This window comes from Anthonomus grandis, chromosome 3 (genome assembly GCF_022605725.1).
Source record: "Anthonomus grandis grandis chromosome 3, icAntGran1.3, whole genome shotgun sequence".
In the NCBI taxonomy this organism is placed as follows: domain Eukaryota; kingdom Metazoa; phylum Arthropoda; class Insecta; order Coleoptera; family Curculionidae; genus Anthonomus; species Anthonomus grandis.
Window position 1 is genome coordinate 5,356,044 of NC_065548.1, and position 21,689 is coordinate 5,377,732.

The 21,689-nt window shown below is 28.0% G+C and overlaps 1 protein-coding gene across 1 annotated transcript; it reads left to right on the forward strand.

The window, feature by feature from the left end:
• The first annotated feature begins 20,165 nt into the window (after window positions 1–20,165).
• On the forward strand, window positions 20,166–20,639 carry LOC126734210 (uncharacterized). The gene has a single exon (XM_050437746.1). The coding sequence runs from the start codon at window positions 20,166–20,168 to the stop codon at window positions 20,637–20,639; it is 474 nt and encodes a 157-aa protein (XP_050293703.1).
• The last annotated feature ends 1,050 nt before the right edge of the window (window positions 20,640–21,689 follow it).

Genomic DNA, 21,689 nt, shown 5'->3' on the forward strand with positions numbered 1-21,689 from the left:
CTTTATTCCACCTATATTATTGCTATATGACCAGCTCTAAGAGTACAAAAAAATTTTTGAGTTTTAGAATTCGGTTGCCTAGCTCCTTTAACAATTAAAAATTATAATTTTTTAAAAATTTCATAGCATCAACAAGTTCAACGTAGGAGCATAGCATATATAACTAATAATTTAATCAAAACTAATAATCTCTTTACATGATTTTAAACTGATAAATCTCTCCTTTGAATTGACTACCGTATCCTGGAACGTAGCCTTCTCCCTTAATCTCCATTTTTGTTTTTTTTTTCGTGTAGAATTTTATCGAGAGCCGGAAGTCGTCACATCCGGTGTTTATGGTCAAACGGAGGCTATATCAATAAGACCGGATATAGACGGGGTCCCGTTCTGATTCCGGCGTTTTTATTGGTTCCGGAGCGTCCGGAATTTCCCAGGGAAATCATGCCGGAAAGCAAATATTTTTTTTTGTTCCGCTTTCCAAGGTAAAAATAAAAATTAAAACTTTACTGGTCGTCAATGACGTTTTATAGGCACTTTTGTTCTTAGGTGCAGTCGCTGTAGGATGTACGCCCTCCCCCCTTTATAAAGTCCAAAATAAATCCGGAACATTTCTTGCATGGGTAGTCGTATTTATACGTTTGTTTGCACACGCGGTATTGTACGTTATAATAGATTTCTTTACGGTTGAGGTCACTTTAATCTGTTCCTCAATCGAAAACGCAAACAGACCTAAACAAACACTTGACATGGACGCGGGCACGAATGATTTTTATTTTATCGTATGTACGGTATGATTGCACCCTGAATCCTTTTTTAAAATCTACTTCAGGCGTAAAAATTGCATGTAAACATAATAATGTTCTATAAAATTAAATATATGTAATTCCTATTTTCTCTCGATAATACAATCATCAATCAGTATAAAAGAATTACAGAAAGATATCTTAGGTTTCATATAGTTGGAAAAAATTTTAGTTTAATGACCCTTGTAATCCAGGTTTTTTATTATTTTTTTAAATTTTCTTATAAATCACGAGATGTCCAAATTGCTACAACTAAAAGTCATGTAAATAAAAAAACATGAAGTCTCATAAGGCCTTATCGAGCGTCAAACCAAAAAGTCCTTTAGTGTCTTTATTAGCGGCATCGAACACCTGCCCAGTACAAATTCTTCTGCGTTTTTTTACAAAAGGTAATTCGCCGTATACCGCCGGACAAAACCATAACTCCTAATTTGTAAAATTACCAACGACCACCATTGACGACTTTTTTTTTGGATGTCGGTCAACGAGCCGAAATCAGTAAGGATATGGAATGGTATCGGTAAGAAAACCGATAAATGTACTGTTATTGCTTTACTAAAGATAATTTAAAGAATATTGCAACGTAACTTTTTTTCCTAAAAATAATTTAAGTAAGGAATTTTATATTTTTGGTAATTTTATCTAAGGAAGCTATCTAATATCCCTAAAAGTTTCATGCATGTACTGCTCTTTAGTCAAAAATTATTTATTTCCTTAAAAGCCGCTCTTTAAACATAAAGCATTATTTAAATGGCTGCGATTGTTACTTATTGGTTTTTTAGGATAACTTTTATTTATCCCAAAAGTTTTACAATTTTAGGTTCAATTAGTCGTGAGAAATTTTAGTGAAATTGAATTTTCAAAGCATAATTTTTATGGGCGTAGTACCAAGACATGAGTACTAATAATTTATTTCATTAACATTTTTATTTATTTTTCTATTTGGTTTTATGATTTTTTTTTAATTTTGACATTATATAACTGCAAATTTTTTTTATATAGAGAAAAAATTATTCTATTATATTTAAAAAAATGCATTTTTTATATAAATATAAATTCCTAAAAAACTACATAAAATATTACTATTTAGAATAGTTTGTTCCTGTTATTGAATAGAAAATATATTATATAAGAAACCTTGATTACAAAAAATTATAAATAAAAATTTGTATGTTCCTATCACAAAAATAAATTCTAATTTCTGTCTCTCTTCAACTAGTCATTTACGTTCATTTTGAACTCATGAATGCCTAGAAGCCTAGAAGAAACAAAGAAAGAAACCTAGAAAGTGTTGTCGAGAAACATAAGTCTGAGATTGAGTCTTCTACAGATTCATGAGTTATAAATGAATGAAAAAACTGGTTTAAGAGAGATGAACATTAGAAGGCATATCTGTGATAGGATTGTGTACATTCTCATTTAATTATGTTTTTATTTAAGGTTTCTTATAAAATACGTTTTCAGATCAATAAGAATAACAAACTATTTTAAAAAGTAATATTTTATGTAATTTCCTAGAAATTTTTATATAAAAAATTACATATATTTTTTTAGATCTGGCTAAGAAATTTTTTTTCTCGATAAAAAAGTGTGCAGTTTTATAGTAACAAAATAAAAAAAATCATAAAACCATGTAAAAAAATATAAAAATAATTAAAAATTATGTCGACTTATGTTATGCTATAATAATAATTTACCTTAACTAATATAATAACCAAAATTTTCCAGAAATTTTTATATATAACGGTTGGTCATATACAATTAAATTATGCATATACAAGTTTTAAAAAATTAATAAAAATCTTAAAAATTTTATTTTTTTTTTAAATCTGTGTACGCCAAATTTTGGGACTAATTCTCCATCTCAATCCCATAAATAGCAGCCTCTATAAAAAAAACTGGCAGTGTCCAGTACCAAAACCAAAAAAGTTTATAAAACCAAATAGAAAAAAATATAACAATAATATTAAAATAGATAATTGAGAGTCATGTCCATTTATGTTATGCATTGAGATCAATTAACTTTGAGTCTTTGCAATCAAATAACATAAAATTTATGAGACCTACAAATATGAAACTCTCAGTAATAAAAGGAAATAAGGCCAAATATAATTCTAATAATAATATATCTTCTATAACATAAACGTTCTTATTAGAATAATTTGCAAATAAGAAAAATAAACATCATGTCTATTTATGTTATAATTTGACAGTAATTTACTTTGACTATTTCTAATTAAATAACATTAAATTTATGAGAGCTAAAAATAGTATGAAACTTTTAGTTATAATACAAAATATTTTTAAATATAATTCTAAATAATATAAACAAAGTAAGCTTCGAAATTAATTTACCTTCACTTTTTGTAATTAAATAACGTTAAGCTTAGAAGGCCTGCAAAAATAAAACTTCCAGTCACAATAAAAAATATTTTCAAATATAATTCTAAATAATATAAATATTCTAATTAGAATAATTTGTAAATAAGAAAAATTACAGTCTATCCATTAATGTTATGCTTTGAGATAAATTAATCGTGACTATCTGTTATCAATAAACATTAAATTTATGAAAATTTGAAATTTTCTAATTAAAATAGTTTGCAAAATAAAAAAAATAACAGTAATGTTCTTTTATGTAATGCTTACGTAATCTTCATTAACTATTTTATTAGAAATTTTTATTCCAAACGGATGATAAAATCCAATTAAATTATGCATGTGAAAGTTAATACATTTTCAAAGAATATTTCAATTTGCACTTTTGCTAAAATCTTTATAGGACCATTTTCTGGCCAATACAAAAACTGGAAAATTGCGTTTATGTAATTTCAAATTATGCTTTATAAACTTGAACGCCTCGCTAAAAAATTAATTGAAATCATGTTCTGCATTATAATTAAGTTACTTTGGTTGACATGACCTCCGAATCTTTCTTAAAAACTACTTTTTCGACTAAAATTATCAATTTTTTAAAGATTTGCATCGAGTAGCTTTAATACATATATAGAGGGTTGCAAGGAGAGTTATTATAGCTCAGCATGCATCGAAAGTCCCTCTGGACAAATTACGATTAGGCTGCACTTGTCCATTCGAAATGTACACGTAAACCAATTGCGCCCCGTTATTTACGACCTTAGAATCCCGCTGCCAGGAAGATTATTTATTTGACTCTTAGGGCAACAGATAATTTATGATATGATATTTTATTTGAACGAGTAACGATAATTGAAGCTAGGAACTATAGGAGTAAATTGTACATTATGTTTTTGAATATAAAAGCTAAACTATATTAAAGGCCTGTAAGTGTCCCTTTTAAAACAGGTTTCGCCTTTTAAAATTGGGAAAAGCAGACACCCATCTAAGCCCTCACCATAAAGGTGTCACATATAAAACAAATATCCCGAGTTGTCCCTTAAAGTTGGCCGTATGCAAAATGGAGGAAGTATGTTCGGTGTCTCCGGCAAGTGACAAATTGTCACCAGGTGACCTTTTGGGGCCAAGACCGCATCGGCCCCTCTGGACCGTAGCTTCGGAGACCCACGTTTTAATAAACGCGGTCGTGTGAGCCCGATTTTAACTCATGAAGACCCACTAGATATTTAATGTGAATATTTAATTAAGTAGAGAGTAGTTTTTAAGGACGATCAGATGAAAATAATAAATAAAAGCTGTTTTTTTTTTGTTTGAATATAGCTTAACATATTGCTTGTTAAAGTTAAAAGTTTTATATTCGTAGGTTTAACCAATCAAGCCATACTTTAGCCAGTTACCATAGAATGGTAAAGGCATTTCTGTTTGATGAAGCATAATTTAAATGAACGTGATTGTTATTTTACTATCAAATCAATTAAGATATATTAAACTGTAGTTTACATTATATTATTTATAAGTACAGGTAACCGATTTTAGTAATAATTAAAAGATTATGGTATGTGCGTAAGGTGGTATAAGTACACAATTAAAAAAATTAAAATAATAGTTCAAAATGTTTATAGTTAGTTAAAATATACATTTTAGCAAGGAAAACATTGTAATATTTATTTTATTTGACAGTATAGAATTGTAAATGTTTGATATACATTTGTGTTCCTATTTGGATTTAATAAATGTTTATTAGTTTAAGATTTAGTTTTATGAAAATAGTTAATGTGAGTTTTTATACAGATTCAGAGAGACACATTCAGTGTATCTTTACAGTGTATAAAAAAAATCTAAGGTTAAGAATTTCAGTATACAATATTGTGTATAGTATCTTTCTTTTTTTATACATAATTTTGCGTAATTTGAAGTGAATAAACTTAGCCTTTGTATAAGTTTCTACTAAAACTTTGTATAAGCAAATTAAATTATTTTTTTTAAGTATTTCTCTCAGTGTGTCAAATTTTTAGTCAGTTTTGATATAGGTGGACCCTATTTTAAAGATTGATCTATTATAATATCAAGATATTTCATAATGCTCATTTAAATCACTGGATTTTTATTCAGCCTGTTTTATTATTATTTAACACTAAAAAAACCATTTGCATAGCTCTAAGAACACAACAGATATTAGGGTTTTTAAACTTAGGGTTGCCTGGCTCCTTTATTAATTTAAATATATAAACTTCCGTCACTCAATTGAGAAAAATAATTTAAATGTAATTAAAAATACTCATAGTAATAAAACCTTTAACATCTTTTTTTATTATAGAGTGAAAACAAAGGGCCCGATAAATTTGTGAATTAAAAAAATATGCCTGAATCCTCCGCCATTTTGCAGTGAAGCATCGGCCATGCAATCGGATTTTAAGAAGCTCCTTTTCTAGCTCCTTCGCCAATTTTAGAATAACAACTGCTATAAGTTTCTAACTGATTGAGCAATTATTTCAGAATTTTTTTCGATATTATAAAAAGACAGTTAAGTACCTTTAAATGGGAATAAGTTGGATATTATGAAAGGTTTTTTCTATAGGTTGATCTTTGGGTAGCATTAGTATTATTAAAATTGACACAACTTTGATAAATTCAAAAAAATTTTTTTTTAGTTTAGGTTTGTTTGTACTAATAAAATAAATACTTAAGCATTAATAAGGCTTTAATATTTATTTTATTTAAGAGTAGTTGAGGAATTTATTATTATATTTTTATTTTATTTACGTTTAACAACAAGGTTCATTACATGTTTATATTGTATAATTATTATTTCATAAAAGTTAAACATTTAAGTATGATATATTGTATACTATTTAAAGACGTTTGTAAAATGCGTTGAATGGAATAAGTTTTTTTTTTTAAATAACTTTACTATAAATGAAGATATTTGTTTAATTTGCAGATGTGTTTTATGTCTCAGGAAGCATCAAATAAAATAGAGATTTCACGTTTTACTGGAAAACTTTACGGTGATGTGAGAAAAGTACAGTTATAAAAACTATAGATTTTTTTATATTCTCTATTTTCTTAAAACGCATTTTTTTCTTATGCAATTATTTTCGGCAAAAAAAAACGTTTTTTATTAACCCTACCCTTAACCCCCCACTCACTCTACACAAGTTACCAGTAAGAATTTTTTTTAAAAAATCATTGTTTTCCAAAATAAGACGCATGAATAACAGCTGGTTTCATCGTTATTATTCAATTTAGTAACACAGTTTGTTTATTTAAATTTGATCTAATTGTTTAAATGTATATTATTAAATATTTAACACAAAAAGTGCTATTAGACTGGATATCATGGACGAAAAACAGTGATTTTTCAAAAGAATTTTATACTGGCCAAATGTTTGGGGTAGGTGGGGGATAAGGGTTATGTTGATGAAAAACATGTTTTTGCGGGGAAAAAAATTAGCAAAAAATATTATATGATAACATTGACTTATAATAAACGATAATATTATATGATATGTTGCTTAAGTTGTCGCTACTGTCGTTTAATAATATAATACTTGGAATGCTTTTAGTGTTTGATATATTTTTACCAGTTTTCTGTACTATTTGTCTAAACGACATTTGATTCCATTTAAAGTGTCTTTTATTTAATTGTGTGTGAGAGAGGTAACTTCAAATCAAGTTAACCTGGAATATATTTTGCAGTATTCTATATTACATCCATCACAACAAAATATGTTAATATGTTGTCTTTTTGCCTCATAAATATGTTAATCTCAATGCATAACATACATGAACACGACTAATTATTTATTTAAGTAAAATCTGTATTGTTGTGACGAATTCATAATGAGTTACTTATTATATTGAGTATTACGTCACTTATAGTAAAAATCAATTTAGAAATTTTTATCTCACACGCTCAACAATTATTGAAAAGAAGAAGAAAATAGACCTATTCACGTATTTAAAAGAAATATGAACTTAAATCTGTAACGATACCGTTCGATATACTTAATTTAATTTAAGTTCAATAAGTTTTAAATACAATAATTTACTTGAGGTATAATAGATTTTTTTTTTTTTTTTATATACCTAGGAGCTGAGGTTCAATCTATTATTCTCTGAGCTCGTTTCTTCTTTTCAATATCCTACCTAACTTTGTTATGAATAATATAATTAAAAAACGATAAAAAACAACAAGAAGACCTACTTTTTTTTAAAAATACCTAATTTGAACCAACGTTTCGGTAGTTATATCTACTACCGTTATCAAGGTAATTAAAGTAAAATTAAATTAAATTAAAAATAAAATATACTTATCTTTCAAACTTTCAGTAATCCAGTCTCATCAAAATTTCTTCCTAATTCGAAAGTACTTTATATACTTTTTTATATGATTTGACGGTTTATTAATAGTTTGACAAAACTGATAATAGATATAACTACCGAAACGTTGGTTCAAATTAGGTATTTTTAAAAAAAGTAGGTCTTCTTGTTGTTTTTTATCGTTTTTTAATTATAATATTCATAACAAAGTTAGGTAGGATATTGAAAAGAAATAACGAGCTCAGAGATTAATAGATTGAACCTCAGCTCCTAGGTATATAAAAAAAAATCTATTATACCTCAAGTAAATTATTGTATTTAAAACTTATTGAACTTAAATTAAATTAAGTATATTGAACGGTATCGTTACAGATTTAAGTTCATATTTCTTTTAAATACGTGAATAAGTCTATTTTCTTCTTCTTTTCAATAATTGTTGAGCGTGTGAGATAAAAATTTCTAAATTGATTTTTACTATAAGTGACGTAATACCCAATATAATAAGTAACTCATTAATTATTTATTTATTTTAACTTGTTTGCGTTAATGTTTTTTTTTAATTTTATTTTGTCATGTCCTAATTTTGAAAAATCTCTTTATAGATATATGAATAAAATATGGCTTCAATTTAAAAAACACAGTTAATGATGATTTAAAAAAGTTGAAACACTGTAAATATTGTCTCGTTCTTTTTGTTTATGGTCTCGTTCCTCTTATGCTACTCTCTACTCGTCAACTTTTTGAATACCAGTTCCATATTTTTTTATCTCTATCTTGATCTAACTTTTATTTACATAAACAAACTATATAGAACCCTAAATAAACTTAACTAATCAACTGAACTAGAAAAATTAAAGAAACACAGTATACAATATCTGAGGATATATACATATATACTTCTAACCAATATAATGACTTTTCACCTAAAATCCATACAATATCGAAGGGAAAAACGTAATTGTGCAGGCGGCAAGGGGGCCCCAAAAGGGGTACACACGAGTCTGTTTTCGAATGATGGGGGATGAAGCGGAGCCCCATGGGGGCCGTTAACGGTGCCCGGGCCTCGTCTTTTCCACACGGAAACTTAAATTGGATACTGGTCACTTTCTATAATTCATACTCTAGATCATAATTTGCAGGTTTCGGGGGGCGAATAAGGCAGTGGGGAAAAATTCGATAATTTTTTTTTCGTCGGTTCGTTTTTAATGGGGATGTAAGGTGAAAAAGCTGGTTAGGATCGTACTTACTTTATCGATGTTAATTTTTACCCATTTTATGGTTTAAAATGGTCTTAAATTAAAGGAAGTTGATGTCTAATTATATATAGTGTATTTTTGAACCTAGATAATGAATAAATAGTTATATAGAAAATAGTTATAACCAAAAACAAGTTGAAAAATTTTTAAAACTTAATGACTTATCTTTAAAAAAACTGAATTTCCACTTATTTGCGATAAAAAATGGCACAACTACTGCAATTTTTTTAACGATACTCCTATTGTTTTTGAGAAGTAAAATAGAGTTTTTCCACGTTTTAATCGAAAACCTTAAGGTTTTGTGTAAAAAGTATAGATATAAAAACTATACATTTTTTATTATCTATAATTTTCTTAAAAAGCATTTTTTGTGAGGTAATTATTTTCTGCAAAAAAAAATGTTTTTTATTAGCCCTATCGTCATAATTTATATATATTATATATTTAAGTTTGATATAATTATATATAAGTAAATTAAAAAATATTTAATATAAAAACAAGTGCTATTAGATTGGATTATATGGACAAAAACGGTGATTTTTCAAAAGAATTCCTTACTGGTCAAATATTGGGGTGCGTGGTTGGGGGTAAGGGTTTTTTGATGAAAAACAATGTTCTTGCAGAAAATATAAATTAAATATTTAATTTATTGTCATTATTTATTTAAATTTGATATAATTTTATATATAAATATTTAGAATAAAAACGGTGTAATTAGATTGGATATTAAGGACGAAAAACGATGATTTTTCAAAAAAATTACTTACTGATCAAATGTTTGGGGTGGGTGGGGGGGCAAGGGATATTGTCGATAAAAAACAGTGTTTTTTGTAGAAAATATATATTAAATATTTAATTTAATGTCATTATTTATTTAAATTTTATATAATTTTATATATAAATATTTATCATAAAAACAGCCTTATTAGATTGGATATTATGGACGAAAAACGATGATTTTTCAAAAGAATTTCTTACTGGTTAAATGTTGGGGTGGGTGGGTGGGGGTAAGGGTTTGTTGATGAAAAACAATGTTCTTGCAGAAAAAATAAATTAAATATTTAATTTATTGTCATTATTTTTTTAAATTTGATATAATTTAATATATAAATATTTAACATAAAAACAGCGTTATTAGATTTGATATTATGGACGAAAAACGATGATTTTTCAAAAGAATTTCTTACTGGTTAAATGTTGGGGTGGGTGGGTGAGGGTAAGGGTTTGTTGATGAAAAACAATGTTCTTGCAGAAAGTATAAATTAAATATTTAATTTATTGTCATTATTTATTTAAATTTGATATAATTTAATATATAAATATTTAGAATAAAAACAGTGTAATTAGATTGGATATTATGGACGAAAAACGATGATTTTTCAAAAGAATTTCTTACTGATCAAATGTTTGGGGAGGGGGGGGCAAGGGATATTGTCGATAAAAAACAGTGTTTTTTGTAGAAAATATATATGAAATATTTAATTTAATGTCATTATTTATTTAAATTTTATATAATTTTATATATAAATATTTGTCATAAAAACAGCCTTATTAGATTGGATATTATGGACGAAAAACAATGATTCTTCAAAAGAATTTCTTACTGGTTAAATGTTGGGGTGGATGGGTGGGTGTAAGGGTTTGTTGATGAAAAATAATGTTCTTGCAGAAAATATAAATTAAATATTTAATTTATTGTCATTGTTTATTTAAATTTCATATAATTTTATATACTAAATATTTATTGTATAAATATTTAGCCTAGGAACAGCGTTATTATATTGGATAATATGAACGAAAAACGATGATTTTTCAGAGGAATATCATCAAATATTTGAGGTGTAGTAATTGAGTTTAAAAGCTAAATATGTAAATCCCGTGTCAATTTTGTAAATGCTGAAATTTTCTTTCTTTTATAAACAGAATCGTAAATGGTATACGCATATTCTACAGTTTAATAAATATAAATTTAAAAAAAAATTACTAAAAAATCGTTAAATAAATATAAATTTAACAATAATAATATATGATATGTTGCTTGAAGTGATATAAATTGCATTAGAAATATTACATGTTTTACACCCTTTTAGACATCATTAACCAACTCACAGCCAAGATTCAAGAATAATCGTAATAAATGTTGTACGTATAATAATGTAAAAATGCTGTACTTTGCTAAGTGTTCTTTATAGTGCAAAATAAATTTATACAAGCCATCAAGCAAACTCTGATAACCTATCAAATCAATCTGAGCTTTTGAATTTAGATCTCTACTTATTATTGGTCGGACGACAATGCCTATGCTATTTGTTTTCTTAGATTTTTCCGCACAACGTTCGCACTGTTCTATAAACTCTTTTATCATACTCATGGGTATATTAAAATAATGTTCAGCAACGTAAGTTTTTTTTCACCTTTATCTCCGTAAGCTGTATGTAAATCTCGAATTACATTCCACGCATTCATTTTTAGTAGTCATTATTTTATTATCTTTAATTCCACAAACTTTTGTTACCCCAGCTAAATTCGCTAATTTAAAGGAACTTTTGATATGATAGAACTGTCGAGTTTTATTCGCTGCTTCGTTATTGCCTATTTTTTGTAACGTTTTTATTACACTTTTTTCATATTCCTCATTCCATAGCACACTAGATTTTTGAGTTTTATCCATTTTAAAACTTTTAACATTAAAAAAATAGTATATTATTGAGTTGGCTAAAAAAAACTAATTATCAATATTATTGAACAACAAACATAACCTTAAATTTGTGATACTCGCGTTTAGTTTTGATGGTTGCCAATTTCACCTATTCGGCAAATATATATGTGCCGAGAATTCACGTATTAAGACAGAGTTTTGCCTATTACAAGAAATCGGCAATTACACAAATTCGGCATAACATATACTTGTATAAGTGTATAGTAGGAAAAATTTGATGTATCGACCTAAATCCAATAATCGTAAAAGAAACAATAATTTAGAGTAGCTTAGGGATCGCATCGAACGACATTTACTTGAACATCCTGTATAGTCAAACATACATAAGCTAAATCTCATTTTCCGCAGATTTACCGTTCAGGAAACTCAAAAACGGGCCGTCCACACACACATATACACACCATTTTCGGTGACTAATAAATATACATATAAATTAGAAGGGCCTGCTTAGGGACGAAGGACGCCTCTACCTTTTCATATGAATGTTAAAATAAGTTTTAAATTGTCAGGCTCGGTGGAGGCGGTCTCTGGAGGAGCAAACCGAATTGCTGGGGCGAGAAATTCGTATATATATTTTTTAATTTAATCCTTACGACTTACTAGTAATATTGTTCATATAGTAATAATAATAATAAAAATAATACAGTGTATACGAGAAAAAACAGAATTTCATGGAACAAAAGGCAATTTCAGCTTTAATTTTTTTACACGAAGAAACGACTGTTGAAGCCTTGAATTAACAAGATTTTATGCATAACAGTATATATGTTAGTATATATAATATACATATATAATAATATAGTGTATACGAGAAAAAACAAAATTTCATGGAACAAGAGGCAATTTCAGCTTTCATTTTTTTACACGAAGAAAGGACTATTGAAGCCTTGAATTAACAAGATTAACAATTAACAATTAACGTGGTGCTTTATTAAGTTATGCACAATTCTGGTGTTCAATAAGGGTACCAAGTAAGTATTTTAAAATAACGAGAAAAAATAAGCCAACAAAAAAAAGCTCTCAAGGCATGACACGACGGCAAAAGAAAATGTTATTCAATAAGATGTAAATTCGAGGGTGTCAAAGGAAAACGGAAACTTTGCCACCGCCTTTGAGGCTTTGCAAATCAATTTTTCGAACGCCCCTGGGGGTTCGGGCGGGTGTAAAATTCTGTTTACTCAAACACCGAAAGTTTTTTTTTCGTGGCAAAATTCCCTTTTATATGACGAGCCATCGATTGTTTAATTTTATGTTTAGTGAAAAGAATTTTGCCTGGGATCTTTTCAATATAGGATATGAGGGTCTTAGATGAACATGATTTTTTATAATAAAAATGGTCAATCTATTGCTGCCAGTATATATTTTTAAGCAATTAAGAGAGGATACATGATAGATCGTGATGTTGCACCCCGACAAACTATACTATAATAAAAGATTTTATCGAGGCTAATTAGACTAATTTTATTAAAATACTAGGCAAAATGTTTCTTAATACATAAAATTTTAAGATTGATTTTCATATTTTGGTAGTGAAATAATTAATATGTATGTCCTATTTCAGAAATCTATCCAAGTAGACATAGACGAATTATAGTTATAAATTTATTATTTAACAAGCTGGATAACTTGGACAGTTCTGAATGGATTGATTTGAACCCTTAATGAAGTGAATAGCAAAACATGTTCTTATTTCATCAAAATATATCTCATTCATTTAAATACCTTTTGTAGTTTTTAATATAATTGAATTGAAATGGACTTAGAACACTCAGAGATAAAAAAATCATTTGTCAGTCAACTTGTTATTATGATGGATAAGTTGGAAAGTTCTAAATGGGTTGACTTGAGTCCTTAATAAAATTATTCTCATTTTCAAAATTAAAAAAAAAAAGTTGAAAAGAAAATCAACATTGTATTTTTCACATCAGTTTTTCCGAAAAAATTGTGTATATTTTTCTGTCTTGGTCTTCTGTTTTCTGGCATACTTTATTTAACGGTTATGTCAAGTTGGAATTTTTATTCAAAAATTGACGTTTTTAAGAGTAAATTATACGATTCTTTTGGATTTTTTATTAGACTTGCAAAATTCCTTTATAAATTCTGAATTTTTTTTTTCATGAAAACCTTTTTATTTGTTTAAATTTTTTATGGAAAATGGATTTTTTTGTTTCCTACTCAATATACAACAAAAAAAATATTTCGATTCATTTTATAGACTTATTTTCGACAATTCTTTTCATATTTAAAATGAAAAAAAATATAAAAATTTATTTTTAAAACAAAAACCTTATATAAAATATTCCATAAGAATATATAAAATGGTATTTTTTAAATAAATAAATAACTGAATAATATCTTTATTTAGCAAAAAGCTACATTCAATAAAAACATAAATGAAAAATAAAGTAAAAGTATTAGTTGGCCATAACTGTATTAGGATACTCTCACTTATTAAAAACACAGTTAATTGTTTGTACACAGTAAGAGCTGCAAGGTGGCCATAATATCTCCTACATCATCTAAATCAATAACAATATCATCTGTGCGGCTTTTTTTCCTAGCGCGCTCTATCTTGTATGCACCATCACTAAATGCAGAGGGATCACACGATTCACATTTCCATGTCGATTTTCTCAAATGAAAACCGCGCATGTCAACATTAACACACTTTCCATGATAATACTTAGCACACCTGGTACATTGTATTATCGACTTAATGTCATCAAATACTAAATTACATTTAGCACAATTACTTCCTGGATCACCGTCATCCGTAGTACTTCCTCCAGCCATTATTACATTAGTTAATCACAATTTCAAAATCACCCCGTATATGAAATAAATATAAGTTAATTCAGACAAATACTGTTTACAATAGAAAACCCGTTAATGGAAACACTATAATGTTCACGTACGTGCACTATATTTATGTTATACTTATTACACAAATTAGAGAAATAAAAATTGAATTTTACTGATTTATGGCAACCGTAATTCTAAAATAAGTCAATACTTAGCTTGAAAGATGCAAAATTTTAAAAGACTTCTTTTGATATAAATTATTAATCAAAAACTGTACTTTAACCCTTTGAAACACGCGAAAAACTATGGATCGCCTATCATACGTGTTAACTGCTTGGACTATTACGAACGATGATGTTTGGATTTGGATTTGATTTAAACATTTTTTGGAAGAACTGTGACTTTTGATAAGAGCTTATGTATTATTAATTTGTATTTCTGGTATGTCATATTTGGAAAATTTTTAAATTTTCAAAAAAATTTCATTTTCATGGAAATTATTCTTTTGAATTTTTCAAGGAAAATAATTTTTTTTATATTTTTATTTAACTTTATTTAATATTTCTAACTCATGTCAATATTTAGTAAAAAAAAACTTAAAAACTTGTTTTTTTTGGAGAATAAAATTTTTTTCCTCAGATTTTCCATTAAAAATTAGGATTTTTGATGTTTTCTCAAGTCAAATCTCGATAATATTTATATTTTTTTCAAAAATTTCGGTTTATTGTAAATGATACTTTTTCCTTGGATGTTCTGTAGTAAATGGTGATTTTTTACTTTAATTTTAAGGAAATTATTCTTTTGAATTTTTTAAGAAAAATAAATATTTTTACATTTTTATAACTTTATTTAATATCTCTGACTCATGTCAATATTTAATCAAAGTCAAACTTAAAAACTTTTTTTTTTCGGGAATCAAATTTTTTTCCTTAGATTTTGCATTGGAAATTAGGATTTTTGATGTTTTTCTTACTAAACAATTAAAGAAAAATAAATGTTCTACTTAATTTTATAGATTCAAACATCTCAACCATATCAGTTAAATTCTATATAAAATAAATAATTTTCAGACGTTTTTTCGAAAAAAATTGATTTTTAGTGAAAGCTTCTGAATTCATTATTTTTTCTAAAAAAATCGTTTTTTCTATCTTAATTCACTGGTTCTCTGGCATTATTTAGTTAAAAAAACTGAAGTCAAATCTCGAGAATATTTATATTTAATTTAAAAATTTTGGTTTAATGTAAATAATGCTTTTTGCTTTGAAGTTCTATAGAAAATGGAGATTTTTTACTCTTTTTTTCTATGTATCTAAAAGAAAATTACTATTAAAACCTAATTTTATAAATTTGCTGTTTTTTTGAAAATCAGTTCTTTTAAAGCATTCATTCTTCAGCTATTTTTTGGAAAAAATTGAATTTTGATAAAAGCTAATGTAACCTCTAAATTTTTTGTTCTATCTTAATCCACTTCATTTAGCTTATTTTAATATTATATCGAGAAAATTGAAATTTGTAAATAAAAAATTATTTAAAAATTTACGTTTTAACGAAATTGATACATTTCTCTTCGATGTCTTCAGGACATGATGATCCTTTACGTTTTTATTTTCTTTTAGTCAAAAATCAATAGAAATTCCCTTTTTTAGAATAAAAATCAAAATTTCTTGTTGTTTAAATTAAATTTTTACTATTCCTTATAACTTTTTTAATAAATTATTTACTTTTCAAAAAAATATATGTATCCCTCAAGGTAAATGTTTTTTCCTGCTTTATGACTTACAATATTTAGTAAATCTGTAAGGGTTAAGTTGGTTAAGGAGTCAATTAAAATTCAAGCCTTCCAATTTTTCAAAATTTTCTTTTATTATCAACGTTTCGGCCTATATGAGGCTTTCTTCAGGGCACGACAAAATTTAAAAAAAAAACATTTATAGACAAGTTAATACATTAAAAAGACACTTTGATACACTGTTAATACATTAAAAAGATTGTTTTTAATGTACTTTTATTATCAATACTTGTTTTTGACCACTGTATACCATAACGTTTTAACTTGTCTATAAATGATTTTTACTATGTTTTTTTTTTATTTATAGCGTCCTGAAGAAAGCCTATAATAGACCGAAACGTTGGCAATTAAAGAAAAAAAAATTTAAAGAGCTTCTATTTTAATTGATCCCTTATCCAACTTAACCCTCAAAAATTAACAAACTCAAATTGGGTTACTAAAACAACAAACAAAATTCAATATCTAATCAAAGAATATTGAAACTGTAATTCGAAAAATTTCCATTTCTATAAAAACTATACTATTTCTTAGATTTTCACTTGAGAGGTATAAGTTATGACATTTTAATGCTCAATATATTGCCAAAAAAAAGATTATTTAATTTTTCTGTTTAGTCAAGTATACTTTAAGCCAAAAGAGAAAAAAAGTGCTTTTCTGGAAATGAAAATTGAAATTTCCTAATTTTTTAAGAAAACTCAATAAGTGTTTCACGTTATTTTACCATAAAACATCAGTTTTTTATATTTTCAGCACTGCAACTTGTAATTTTTAAAAAAAATCAAGAATCCGTTAGTTTTTGCACTCAAAACATTAAACAAAATCACTTTTTAGAAAATCTAAATCTAATATATTTAAAGAATAATCTGCGATAGATCTTTGTAGATTTTACATTTGTTGTAGATCTTTGTAGATGATTGTACTAAGTAGGTCTTTTAAAGGGCTTAAATATCAAATTTTAAGAGATTTAAATTTTGTTTTAAAAAGATCAACGTCAAAGCAACTTAACAAAAAAACATATTTTTTTCTATCAACATGTTTCAAGTGCTCTTTATTAATGCATTATCTAAGGATATGATTAATTATATTCAAACGAAATTACTTGAGAAATGAGAACTTTTTTTGCAAAATGATTCAAAACAAAAATAAACAATTTGAAGGCATTTTCCAGTGAAAACAAAAGACAATTTCCGAACCTCGTTGTCGATTGTCATCAAACTTATAAAGGGTCAAATATATGCCCTATAAGGGACGCACCCCCGTACTCTGGTGTCAAAGTAATTAGTGTTTCCCAAAAGGTGCGGCACCCACACACACACACACTACTAAGGAAAAAATATCGTTTTTAATTAATAAAGAGAGCGGGAATGTCTTTTCCTTATCGACACGTAATATCGCACTTGGGTAAACATCGTTGTCGAAAATTTACGTGCATGACGTGAAATTAATGTTTTTCGGTGTCGTTTACATTAACTCCTGTCAACCCCCTTCTCTCCTCTTATACGCTAATTAAATGTATACACTATACAGTTATATATAAAAAAAAAACGTCAATCATATCACATAAAGTTATGCGTAAAAACTAACAATCGTGTTTTAATCATATTGTCGAAATAAAATTACGATTCCGAGGGAGTGAAAGGTCGCGAGGGAAATACCGTCGCTCGGCTCACGTACAGTTCAAGATGGAGAATTAAGAAAATCTTGACGTTTGTCAGAAGCTGCAATTCTCGGGACGAATTATACATTCCGGACGTGTAGACAATTCGTACTCGAGCGGGAAATATGAAACTCGCACTCCCCCGGATTCGACCTGTCTGCTCGAGACGTCCTTCTTTCGGGCTCTTTTGGGAATTTGTAATCGCATAGGTAATCATTCTCTTTTATAACCCAGATATAGAAAAATCGTAGTTTTTATTTAAGGATACCTTAAAATCACTAATGTATTAGTGATTTTATTTTATTTTATTTACGCCATTTAACAGAAATACATCCAATTACTGAATGGGAACAAAAATACATTTACAATCAATAATAATAAGGAAATGCTTAAAAAGAAATACAATGAGAAAAGTAAAGAAAAAAAAAACAAAGTTTTACTAATAATAGTGTACTTTTTTGATATATGCTATGCTACAGTTAAATAAGTCACATTGACCCTGACCAGAACCGTTGATTGAATATTTGGGAATATTTATATTAACCCAAATATTCAATCAACGCCAGAACTATATGTGTTACAGGCTCTGCGTAGTGGAGAAAATTTGTTAATGTTAGTCCTTGGTCTAGGTAGGTAAAATAATTGTGAGTTTCTGGCTGATATGCGAGGTATATGAAAGTTCAGTTCTTGTAATAATTCTGGCAAGTCGATTAAGTTGTTCACTAATTTATATAGAAACTGCAAATCAGCAGATTTTCTCCTATCTTCTAAAGAATGAAAGAAAAATCTTTCCAGTAACCGTGTATGTGGAAAACCGATTTCTGGGTACACTCCATCGCATTTATAGCAAAGAAATTTTAAAAATGTTCTCTGTATACCTTCAATCTCATTTATATGGTTTTGGTAATAGGGGGACCAAACTTGAGAAGCATACTCAAGTATGGATCTGACATATGAGAAGAATAAGATTTTTAGGCTAAGGATATAATTAAAATTATGAGAGTTACGTATTACAAAACCTAGCATTCTGTAGCTACGTTTGACAATATCTGTAATATGTGGCTGAAAAGAAAGAGAGCTATCAAATGTTACACCTAAGTCATTCAAAACTGTTGATCTAGGGACTGTGAAATTGTCTATGGTATAGTCATAAATAATTATTTTTTTCTTTAAACCGAAAAAAAGAATATTACATTTAGCAGCATTTAGAGGCAGGTTAATATTTGTACACCATGCATTAAGTTTGTTTAAGTCACTTTGAAGTAAAATAAAGTCCAAAATGCTGTTAATTCTATAAAAAACTTTTTTATCGTCCGCGTATAATAAACTATTTACAGAAAGTTCATCAGATATTTTATTAATAAATGAGTTGAAAAAAAGCGGTCCCAAAATTGGTCCCAACAATCTTTGCCGAGCTTCGACCATAGCATTCTACGTACTGGGGGCGGTCACTCAAGTAGGATCTAAAAAGATTCGTTAGGCCGGAAGAAAATCCATAAATTCGATCGAAGTTGTTAACGAGAATGCCATGGTCGAGTCGGTCAAAGGCCTTAGAAAAGTCCGTATATATGACGTCGACTTGAGAGTTGTTATTTATTGATTCAGTTATAAATTCAGTAAGAGAAACTAGATTTGTTGTGGTAGACCTGCCCTTCATAAAACCGTGTTGTCTACTGTCAATCAGATGTTTCATTGATGGATATAAAGCAGTATGCAGAACACGTTCAAAACATTCATGTTATTAATTATTAATTTAATGACTTTAAGGTAATGACAAGCTATTTCGTAAAGTCTACTAGTAATTTGCTCTTCAAATATTGCAGTTTTTGTATAGACATACTCGGTTGCCCATAAAATTTTTTATATCGATGTTATGTAGGAAAATCGCGTGATATTTAACGCTATATAACATCTCAAGATAGTGATTAGTAGTCGCGGTTAATCCTGTGAAAAGTGCATCGGAGCCTTCCAAGTAAAAACAAAGCTTATCTATATTATAACGTACCAAATATCATTTTAATTGTTCTCGGTGTTATGAATAGCCATGAGCGACAGGGTGTGAAAATTTTGTAAAAAAAACGTTGTTGAATATGTCCATTGCGAGCATTGCAACTCCGCTTTCCATCCGAGCTGTGCCAAAGTTTCTAACGTTACAAAACCCATAGATCACAAAAAGGAAATTATTAGTTGTTGCCAGTCATCAAGTAATACAACTTACAGTAAGGATATAATAAAACAAAGTGCTGATATGGTTGAAAGGAAACTTAGAGCAGTAATGAAGGAGCTTCTATCTGAATTCCTTATTCCTTTTAAAAGAGCCATCGAACAGGAGATGGCTAAAATTAAAAAATCAGTACAATGTATCTCATAAAGCTTCGATGAACAAAAAGTCTAAATAAAAAATATGCCTGACGAATTCAAATGTATGAAGCAGGAAAACATGACTTTAAAGCAGAAGGTCGAGTCTCTTGAAGCGATATTGTATTTCCAGGAAAAGAGAGAAAAGGAAAACAACGTGATTATTACTGGGGTTTCACAACAAGAGGAAACAAATACTAAAAAGATAGTTACACAAACCCTGAGCTCTATTAATATGGAACTGCCCGCCGATAGTGTAATAGAAAGTCATCGTTTAGGAAAAAATGTAAACGCTCCTGTTATGATGCGACTAAACGATCGGAATACTAAAATTAAAATCATGAAGAGAAGCAGAGAACTAAGGGGAATCAGTCCAAGCAGCTGCAACCTCCAAGGTCAATCCGAATTTTTTTTTAATGAAGACCTAACATTACAAAAACAAACGCTATTTGAAGGGGCTAGAGAACTAAAGAAAAATAAAAATCTCCACTCAGCATACACTTTAACGGCAAGATCTATATCGAGAAAAAAAGTACTGATAGACCCATTTGGATAAGACAGATTTACAGCGAATTTAAAATTGCATAGGTGCTTCAACACTTTGTTTAGTCAAATACCTTGGTATGTTTCAGAGCTTTTCCAAAGTGAATCTGAATTGTTGGATGAATTAAATGACCAAAGTGATTATGTAGGTCAGATTTTAGATTTTAGTCATTTATGGAGGGAATTAAATGAAAACTTAAAACTACTAAATATTTTACAACATAATTTTGATGAAATTTTTTTGACCTTTCATATTGTGATATATTGGTTTTTACAGAAACTTTTAATATTGAGAATATCATTTGCTATCATATTCTTGGTTACAACCTATTTTACAATGAAGGCAGTTATAATAAAAATGATGGTGTTGTAGTAAGCACAAGGTCTAATATTGACGTTACTTTTTTAACACATAAATTGCTAACTTCTGGAGCAACCCTCAGCCGATTTGTTTCTTCCATTGATCGTATTACTTTTGGTCTTACTACGGTTTATAAACCGCCTCCAATTTCAAAAAATTCTTTTATTGATGATTTAGATTCATCACTAAATTCTTTTGGGTTACAACAATTTATTGGTATTCCAACTAGGGTGACAAATGAGACCGAAACTTGCATTGACCTTTTTTTGCAAAATTTAAAAGTGACCTATCGTCTAAATCATTTATCATAAATACACACATAACAGATCACTATCCTATCATGCTACAAATTGACTCGCAAGTGAGGCAAATGCAAAACTCACAAAAAAATACGTAGCATAATAGATTATGATAAATTTCTTAATTTAATCAAAAACGAATTTTGGGTTTGGATGTAGGCTTAGCAACTCACAAATTCACAACAAAGTTTATACACATTCTAAACTCATGTAAAATTGAAAGATCTAATAAACATAAGGCAAAAGAATGGATATCCACGGTGCTAATAATTGCTATTCGTAAGAGGGACAAACTAAAAAAGAAATTGGCTAAAAACTTTAGTGCACTTCTAAAAAATGAGTATAAGCAGGTTAGAAATTACGTGAACGACTCTAATAAAAAAAATCAAATTTGAATATTGTA

What these genes read in the sequence shown, in the direction of transcription:
- LOC126734210 (XM_050437746.1), top strand. Translation starts at nt 20,166, where the DNA reads ATGACTTTAAAGCAGAAGGTCGAGTCTCTTGAAGCGATATTGTATTTC.